At 28.6% G+C, this 10,004-nt stretch overlaps 2 protein-coding genes across 4 annotated transcripts; both read left to right on the top strand.

The window, feature by feature from the left end:
* Positions 1 to 1,087: 1,087 nt before the first annotated feature.
* LOC119689747 (protein aubergine-like) lies at positions 1,088 to 6,982 on the top strand (the record flags this gene model as incomplete). 2 transcript variants are annotated; one of them, XM_038104645.1, is given in 13 exon segments in its annotated part: positions 1,088 to 1,238; positions 1,405 to 1,558; positions 1,711 to 1,782; positions 1,851 to 1,877; positions 1,957 to 1,977; positions 2,090 to 2,577; positions 2,927 to 3,119; positions 3,179 to 3,306; positions 4,551 to 4,705; positions 4,770 to 4,867; positions 4,928 to 5,159; positions 5,890 to 6,000; positions 6,064 to 6,982. In XM_038104645.1, coding segments are annotated over 13 exon segments (2,685 nt in total). In that variant the 3' UTR covers positions 6,968 to 6,982.
* Positions 6,983 to 7,308: 326 nt separating this feature from the next.
* On the top strand, positions 7,309 to 9,614 carry LOC119661941 (protein aubergine-like). 2 transcript variants are annotated; one of them, XM_038071460.1, is made up of 5 exons: positions 7,309 to 7,337; positions 7,402 to 7,499; positions 7,560 to 7,791; positions 8,522 to 8,632; positions 8,696 to 9,614. In XM_038071460.1, the coding sequence occupies exons 1-5, from the start codon at positions 7,321 to 7,323 to the stop codon at positions 9,597 to 9,599; spliced, it is 1,362 nt and encodes a 453-aa protein (XP_037927388.1). In that variant the 5' UTR covers positions 7,309 to 7,320; the 3' UTR covers positions 9,600 to 9,614. The 2 variants fall into 2 exon arrangements, with proteins under 2 accessions (XP_037927388.1, XP_037927387.1); XM_038071459.1 differs by having other exon boundaries at positions 7,402 to 7,791.
* Positions 9,615 to 10,004: the final 390 nt, after the last annotated feature.

Below are 10,004 nucleotides of genomic sequence, written 5' to 3'. Positions count from 1 at the left end.
GTTTTTCTACTAACCGCGAATGATTATTAATGTTTAACAAATAATATTACTAAAGTGAAATAGTAGCGTATTAAATAAAAAAGTAAATATTCAAAGTAAAAGTGTTATTAAGTTGAGACGTTTGTTTTTCTTTGTTAAAAATCTAATATATAAATATTAATTAAAACCAATTGATTTTTGAAAATTTTATAACAGTAAAATTAGCATCCAGCTTGCAAACAGTAAGTTTTAATTTTTTCCTTTAATGTTGATTTACTTGATTATATGTCAATTTTTATTTTTATAACTGGAAATCATATTAATTATTTCCATAAAAGTTATTCCGGCAGGGCTATTAGTTTAAAAAATTTATTTTGCAAATTGCTAAGGATATATACGCTATACAGATGTTCATCCATTTCAACATTTGTTGTTGTTTTCAACGTAGGTTTGAGTCGGGTCATATTATGTAGACAATTATCCGATCGTTGATTACCATTTTTGTAATCGGTGAATTGGAATTCACACATTGATTACGGCTTTAAGGTTGAGTTAGTCGGTAGGTACCGGAAGAACTTAAATGCACAACCATCCAAACCTGTCTATTTGACAGGAACGAAATTAACAAAGTTCGCCGGTTTTGTTTATTCCGTTCCTATCAAATACAAAGGTGTGATTGACACTTATTAACTTATTTTAATTTTAAAGGATTTCCCAAAAATTATCAGTAAAAATCTTTGTTATATGTATGGTAGAATATTTCTATGTAGTCAGTTTGTGCTTATATGAAACTATCTATCTGACTTCTATTATATCAGAAGTTTTATACAAACAATTAACCAAAAAATTAAATATAAAATTAAAACATTTTATTATAAAACATACATATTTATATATATCATTATATTTAAATGCATATACATATATGTAATATTATTGTAAATTAAATCCTATATAAATATCCTAAATCTAATCCATACTCACTCATCACATCACTTTTTCTCTCATTCAATTCTTTTTTGTTGATAATAGTTTTAAAAGAATTAAATCTTAAATTTGTAAATATCATTTGATTAAAAAAAAACATATTTTCTTTTTTTTAATATAGATTAATATATATATTAAATATATCGATTTAATATACATTAAAAATAACAATGTCAATTCCACCAAACGCAAGACCACGTTTTCGTATTACTTCACCTCAACTAATTGGAAAAATTGGTATTCGTCCGGTCATGACCTTTACGGGTCCCAGGGTTAGTATTTCATTATTACTTTCGAACAGTTTGAAGAAAATAAAATTAAAAAATATATATAATAAAAATATTTTATTATAAAAATATTTTTAATAAATAAATAAATAAATACTTCTAATAAACCTAATATGTATAAAACAACAATAATTGTCAAATTTTATTATAGATGTCTTTTCGACCAAGAATACCACCTTCTGTTAATGTATTTAGACCATTATTGATTGCTGACACCTTTAAGCCACGCGGCGGTTCAATTTCTGTTCGTCCGAGGGCAATATTAGCATCGCCCCAGGCTGCAAAACCTGATTCTAATGCTACTGGTATTAAGACACGATATATGTTATTTATTTTTAGTACATTTATTTTATCCAAAATAAGTATTAAATATATTCTAATTTTTATTTTTCTATATAAACACCAAATTTGCTTCGTCGTATTAAAATATCTCCACCTATTCCGAACTCGCCTTCAGATGTGTCATCATTTTCGTCAACTTCAAGTTCATCGTCTAGTTGCACTCAAATTGAAGACTCCATAGCTAATTGTAATGTTCTTACTTTTTTGTATTTTTTTTTAAATTCATAAAATGATTTTTTTTATTATTTATTGTAGTTGGTGTTGCTGCTGCTAAGCCGAAAGGTAATTTTGAAATAAATATATTTTTAAGTTAAAAATTTACCTATTATTTCTTAAATTTTTTCTTTCAAAATAATTCTAGGCGAAGGGCACGGAGAACGTGGTATTTATAACATTATTATTGCAATATTTTATAAGAATATAAATAAAATACTATATTTAACATAATTTTTGTTTTATTTAAATTAATACATAATTTTGTTTGTTCACATTAGGTGGACGTAATCGTGGTGGAGCGCATGCACCATTGTTGGATTCCTTGTTTACACGGCCACAAACTTGTGTTTCCAAAATGGGTGAAACTGGACGCCATGTCACTCTCGATACGAACTATTTCAAGATCTTAAAGAAACCCGAATGGAACATTTATCAATATAGAGTAGATTTTGTACCGGAAATAGATATGAGCTTTGTTCGTCGTACATTAATTGCCCAACAGAAGGCAAAATTTGGTGGATATATATTTGATGGGACAATGCTTTTTACTACTAATGATTTAAGAGGTACTAAAAAGGGGCATGAATTCCATTTAACGTCTGAGTATCATGATGGAAAGACGGTGCTTATTAATTTTAAAAATGTTGGAATTGTGGATCCAAATGAGGCTCAACTGTTCCAAGTATTGAATTTAATCTTACGTCAATCAATGGTTGGACTAGACTTACAAAGGATAGCCCATAATTTTTTTGATCCTTATGCTAAGGTAAATGTGACATTGTTTTTTTTTTTGTAAGAATGCAACTAGTAAATATTCTTACGACTAACAAGAATTTTTAGTTTGATAAATTATAAATGTTTTCGCTATGGTTTAATTACTTAGTGAGGTCAAAGAGGCGGCTATTGTATGTTTTAATCTCCGTGCTGAAAATAGAAAAAAGTACAATATTTTAAAAATCAAACTTTAGCAGAATATTTAACATATTCAGAGCTTTAGACATACTACTCTTACTTTGCAATGTTCTCAAATTTGTGTTACATATATTCATTTTAAAATAAACATCATATATCATTTATAGATATATTTATTTCACACATAATATGTATACTTGCAGATGAACATTGACCCGTGTCATATAGAAATCTGGCCGGGTTATATTACATCCATTCGTCAACATGAGCGCGATATTCTTCTCTGCGCTGAGATTACACACAAAATAATGCGCATCGAAAGTCTTTACAGCATACTTCGTCAACTAACGGTCGAAACTAAAGACTATCAAAAAGCTTTTAAGACTGAAGTCATTGGTAAGCAACAGAAATAATGTATGTATACATATGATTATATGGATCTTATTTTATTTTAGGCTCTATTGTGCTAACTGATTATAACAATAAAACTTATCGTATAACTGACGTTGATTTTGCGAGTTCTCCTCTATCGACATTTTCATTGAAAGATACGAAAGTTTCATTTGCTGAATATTTTAAATCGGTAAGTTTAGGTTTTAAATATATACAATTATTACTATAAACAAAACTAATTATTATGATATAAATATATTTGTATATATCAACAAATAGTTCCCAATCTTTTTATAATTTATTATAATCCTTCTTAGAAATTTACCAGTAGTTGAGTAGTACAAGTATTATATACTATTATTAACTACTATTGCGACTATTATACCAGCAGGAAGCTGATAGCTATAAATTAAAAAATGTAGCAATAGTTCATATTCTGATTTAAATAAGGCTATAAATAAGGCTATGTATAATTTATATATATATTTATATACTTTTTTTGTTGGGTTAATTCTAAAACCATATTCAACATATATATTTAGTGACTAATAAAAAGTTAATAATATTAGATAGTAAATGAAAATTTATTTAATGCGTTGATAGCATATTCGTTCACAGAAATAAGTTATAGCTCTGCATCCGAATTATTCTAACATTATTATTATTAATTATCATTATCACTGATTAACATTATTAGTATTAATTATCATGTCCCTGATTACCATTTTTATTATTAATTATCATTATCACCGATAATCACTCATTATTATTAATCATTATCACTGAATATCATTATTATTATTAATTATCATTATTATTATTAATTATCATTATCACTGATTATCATTATTATTATTATTTATTATTATTATTATTTATTATTGTCACCATTTTTATTAATAATTATTGTTAATATTAATAATAATTACCAATACTATTAATAATTATCGTTCTTATTATTATTATTTATTATTATAATTAATTATTATAATTATTGTAATTAAATATTACTCTTATTAATTATTGCAATTAATTATTATTATTTTAATTAATTATTATTAATTATTATTTTTATTATTATAATTATTATTAATTATTATTATTTTCAACTATTATTATAATTAATTACTATTATTATTATTAATTATTATTATTACTATTATTATTATTACTATTATTATTATTACTATTATTATTATTACTATTATTATTATTAATTATTATTATTAATTATTATTATTATTATTAATTATCATTTTTATTATTATTTATCATTATATATTTTATCACTATTTTCATTATAAATTAAACAAATAAATGATATATTATTATGTTGGACTTCAGAAAGATATTCTAATATAAGAGATATTAGATATATATACATTTTTATAGTACATATACTAATGCACCTTTGAAATGTTCCAATATTTGTAGCGTTATAATCTAATCGTCACCGACTCCAGTCAACCAATGTTAATATCGAAACCAACCAATAAGCATATACGTGGCGGTCAAGAAGAATTTATCTCATTGATTCCAGAGTTCACGCGTGCAACTGGTATAACTGATCATATGAGAACAAACGTTCGGTAAGTAATATTTTTTCTGTTATAACAACAGATGAACTGTTATTTTTTTGATATTTTATTTTAGTTTCATGAAATCGATGAGCGATCATACTCGGCTTAATCCGGAAAGGAGACTAGAGCGCTTAAGAAATTTCAACGAACGTCTCAATTCTTCTGCTAAAAGTACACAGGTTCTTCAAGAGTGGAATATGAAATTGGATAAGGATTTACTTAAAATTCCAGCACGTATTTTACCCTGTGAAAAAATCTTACTAGGTCGTGGTGTTCGATATATATGTGATGGGAAAGCTAACTGGACCCGTGAGTTCCGAAACTGTTCAATGTTTTGTAATGCCAAAATAAGTCGTTGGCAAGTAATCCTTCCATCGCGTTATTGTCGTGAAACTCAATCGTTTGTTCAAATGTGTATCAAGGTAGCAAAAAATATGAGTTTGGTATTGGTCCCACCAAAATAGTAAGTACTTATAAGACAAATTGTATCATTTAATGTTAAAGAAGAATATGTATTATTATTTAAACCTCAAAACTACTTATAAATAGATTATTAAAACATAAAACTCCTTATATATACCATATGATAGACCTATATGTTTATGAAGTCAATTGTTTCCTTGGCAGTAATATTGCAGGAAACTGCAATGTTTAGTTTTAATTGCCGAGGGAATGAATATTGTAACTTGTTTGTGAATTTTTTAAGAGGACTCTAAAAATGACGACAAGCTTGATAAACGTAATATGCGAATTTTCCGAATGTTGTGGGCCTGAAACGGACGGCAGTATTGAACTATTGTGCTTCTACAATAGTTCGAGAAAAACTTACTATTGCTTTATTAACGAAGCCATTCTTGTCTCCATTCTTGGCACTTTATAACTTAAAAACCGTCTAACAATGTACCTCAAACTCGAAATTACAGTGACATATCAAAGTATGTCCTCAACATACTCAACATAAGGAATGAAAGATTGAAGATAAATATGAGATCATATCTCATAACTTTAAAATTCGACGGCTGTCATTAAATAGCCTTGACATTATGGAAAATCAGATTATATACACCTTCAGAGTGTAATTTAAACTTTATTAAAGCACTTGTTTAGTGCGCTTTAATAGTTTAACAAGAAATTGTCTTATAAATATAATTAACCTTAAATTTCTTTGCTTTGTTTGTTTTTACCTAATATAGCATTGAAATGGATGACGATCGTAATAAGTCTTATACAACCGCAGTTGAAATGGCATCATCAGAGGATCCTCAAATTTTAATGATTGTTATTCAACAACCCAACGAGGAAAAGTAAATATTTAATATACATATTTCTATATACTTTCATTATTTCATTATTACATTGTGTTTCAGGTACTCTGTCATTAAAAAGAAGTGTTGCATCGATCGTCCCATAGCTTCACAAGTTGTGACTATGAAAATGATAGCACCTACTTCAGGAAAAAGTGCAGGTTTGATGTCAATCGCTACTAAAGTTGTCATACAAATGAACGCCAAACTTCGTGGTATTCCTTGGATGATTGATCTACCTCTCAAGGGTCTAATGACAGTTGGATTTGATGTTTGTCATTCTTCCAAGGATAAGAATACCTCTTATAGCGCCCTTGTTGCCACAATGGATGTGCGCTGTTCATCAAGATATTTTTCGGCTGTTAGTAAGCACCAAAAATTTCAAGAGCTGTCCAATGATATTATACTGCATTTCACATTCGCTTTGAGAGCATATGCTAAAGAACACGGAACTTTACCTGAAAGAATTCTGTTTTATAGAGATGGTGTCGGCGATGGTCAACTGCATCAAGTAGTAAATACTGAGCTTAACCATTTACGAATCAAGGCACAAGAAATCTATGAAGCGGCTGGAAAACATGAAATTGTACCACGTTTCGCTTTCATAGTTGTTTCCAAACGTTTAAATACTCGGCTGTTCATTAATAATTGTAATCCACCACCAGGAACAGTTGTAGATGATATTATAACATTGCCGGAACGTTATGATTTCTTCATAGTTTCACAAAGTGTACGCCAGGGAACGGTTTCTCCAACGAGTTATAATGTAATTTACGATACCATGGGTCTCACTCCAGATCGTATACAAATGCTTACTTACAAAATGACCCACATGTACTATAATTACACAGGTACCTGTCGTGTCCCGGCTGTTTGTCAGTATGCACATAAGTTGGCTTATTTAGTTGCTGAAAGCATACATTGTCCACCCTCTCAATTGCATGAAAAAAATTTATACTTTTTGTAAAAGTTAATATTAATATAACTTTTACTTTATAGTTAGTTAATATAACTAACTTTTAATTTCAATATTAATATAAAAATTTTTTTTAATTTAATTACATCATCATTATTAACCAAACGAACATTAATAAAAATTGTTTAAAAGATTTGTGTAAAAATAATGAGAAATTCTTATAAATTTTTCTAGAATATCTCAATATTTATAGTGTAACTAAAAATAAAAATGTAAAATATTTACAATGTATTTAACAAATGTTAAGTAACTACAAATAAAACATCTTTTAAACAAATTTAACGTATTTTTTATTAAAGGAAAAGAGAATAGTCTCTAATAAGGAGACTGGTATAACTGATCATATGAGAACAAACGTTCGGTAAGTAATATTTTTTCTGTTATAACAACAGATGAACTGTTATTTTTTTGATATTTTATTTTAGTTTCATGAAATCGATGAGCGATCATACTCGGCTTAATCCGGAAAGGAGACTAGAGCGCTTAAGAAATTTCAACGAACGTCTCAATTCTTCTGCTAAAAGTACACAGGTTCTTCAAGAGTGGAATATGAAATTGGATAAGGATTTACTTAAAATTCCAGCACGTATTTTACCCTGTGAAAAAATCTTACTAGGTCGTGGTGTTCGATATATATGTGATGGGAAAGCTAACTGGACCCGTGAGTTCCGAAACTGTTCAATGTTTTGTAATGCCAAAATAAGTCGTTGGCAAGTAATCCTTCCATCGCGTTATTGTCGTGAAACTCAATCGTTTGTTCAAATGTGTATCAAGGTAGCAAAAAATATGAGTTTGGTATTGGTCCCACCAAAATAGTAAGTACTTATAAGACAAATTGTATCATTTAATGTTAAAGAAGAATATGTATTATTATTTAAACCTCAAAACTACTTATAAATAGATTATTAAAACATAAAACTCCTTATATATACCATATGATAGACCTATATGTTTATGAAGTCAATTGTTTCCTTGGCAGTAATATTGCAGGAAACTGCAATGTTTAGTTTTAATTGCCGAGGGAATGAATATTGTAACTTGTTTGTGAATTTTTTAAGAGGACTCTAAAAATGACGACAAGCTTGATAAACGTAATATGCGAATTTTCCGAATGTTGTGGGCCTGAAACGGACGGCAGTATTGAACTATTGTGCTTCTACAATAGTTCGAGAAAAACTTACTATTGCTTTATTAACGAAGCCATTCTTGTCTCCATTCTTGGCACTTTATAACTTAAAAACCGTCTAACAATGTACCTCAAACTCGAAATTACAGTGACATATCAAAGTATGTCCTCAACATACTCAACATAAGGAATGAAAGATTGAAGATAAATATGAGATCATATCTCATAACTTTAAAATTCGACGGCTGTCATTAAATAGCCTTGACATTATGGAAAATCAGATTATATACACCTTCAGAGTGTAATTTAAACTTTATTAAAGCACTTGTTTAGTGCGCTTTAATAGTTTAACAAGAAATTGTCTTATAAATATAATTAACCTTAAATTTCTTTGCTTTGTTTGTTTTTACCTAATATAGCATTGAAATGGATGACGATCGTAATAAGTCTTATACAACCGCAGTTGAAATGGCATCATCAGAGGATCCTCAAATTTTAATGATTGTTATTCAACAACCCAACGAGGAAAAGTAAATATTTAATATACATATTTCTATATACTTTCATTATTTCATTATTACATTGTGTTTCAGGTACTCTGTCATTAAAAAGAAGTGTTGCATCGATCGTCCCATAGCTTCACAAGTTGTGACTATGAAAATGATAGCACCTACTTCAGGAAAAAGTGCAGGTTTGATGTCAATCGCTACTAAAGTTGTCATACAAATGAACGCCAAACTTCGTGGTATTCCTTGGATGATTGATCTACCTCTCAAGGGTCTAATGACAGTTGGATTTGATGTTTGTCATTCTTCCAAGGATAAGAATACCTCTTATAGCGCCCTTGTTGCCACAATGGATGTGCGCTGTTCATCAAGATATTTTTCGGCTGTTAGTAAGCACCAAAAATTTCAAGAGCTGTCCAATGATATTATACTGCATTTCACATTCGCTTTGAGAGCATATGCTAAAGAACACGGAACTTTACCTGAAAGAATTCTGTTTTATAGAGATGGTGTCGGCGATGGTCAACTGCATCAAGTAGTAAATACTGAGCTTAACCATTTACGAATCAAGGCACAAGAAATCTATGAAGCGGCTGGAAAACATGAAATTGTACCACGTTTCGCTTTCATAGTTGTTTCCAAACGTTTAAATACTCGGCTGTTCATTAATAATTGTAATCCACCACCAGGAACAGTTGTAGATGATATTATAACATTGCCGGAACGTTATGATTTCTTCATAGTTTCACAAAGTGTACGCCAGGGAACGGTTTCTCCAACGAGTTATAATGTAATTTACGATACCATGGGTCTCACTCCAGATCGTATACAAATGCTTACTTACAAAATGACCCACATGTACTATAATTACACAGGTACCTGTCGTGTCCCGGCTGTTTGTCAGTATGCACATAAGTTGGCTTATTTAGTTGCTGAAAGCATACATTGTCCACCCTCTCAATTGCATGAAAAAAATTTATACTTTTTGTAAAAGTTAATATTAATATAACTTTTACTTTATAGTTAGTTAATATAACTAACTTTTAATTTCAATATTAATATAAAAATTTTTTTTAATTTAATTACATCATCATTATTAACCAAACGAACATTAATAAAAATTGTTTAAAAGATTTGTGTAAAAATAATGAGAAATTCTTATAAATTTTTCTAGAATATCTCAATATTTATAGTGTAACTAAAAATAAAAATGTAAAATATTTACAATGTATTTAACAAATGTTAAGTAACTACAAATAAAACATCTTTTAAACAAATTTAACGTATTTTTTATTAAAGGAAAAGAGAATAGTCTCTAATAAGGAGACTATTAGAAAGTACTTAATGTTGGTTGATAAATCTCGTAGCTTGTATCTAACCTTTACAGTTCATCTAT

Source organism: Teleopsis dalmanni, chromosome X (genome assembly GCF_002237135.1).
Source record: "Teleopsis dalmanni isolate 2A chromosome X, ASM223713v2, whole genome shotgun sequence".
In the NCBI taxonomy this organism is placed as follows: domain Eukaryota; kingdom Metazoa; phylum Arthropoda; class Insecta; order Diptera; family Diopsidae; genus Teleopsis; species Teleopsis dalmanni.
This window is presented reverse-complemented; position numbering and strand designations above follow the sequence as displayed.

Excerpts from the sequence above, each read along its gene's own strand:
- LOC119661941 (XM_038071459.1), top strand. Across the intron at positions 7,792-8,521 it reads GTATTGGTCCCACCAAAATA|CATTGAAATGGATGACGATC; the intron begins GTAAGTACTTAT and ends TACCTAATATAG. Across the intron at positions 8,633-8,695 it reads CAACAACCCAACGAGGAAAA|GTACTCTGTCATTAAAAAGA; the intron begins GTAAATATTTAA and ends ATTGTGTTTCAG.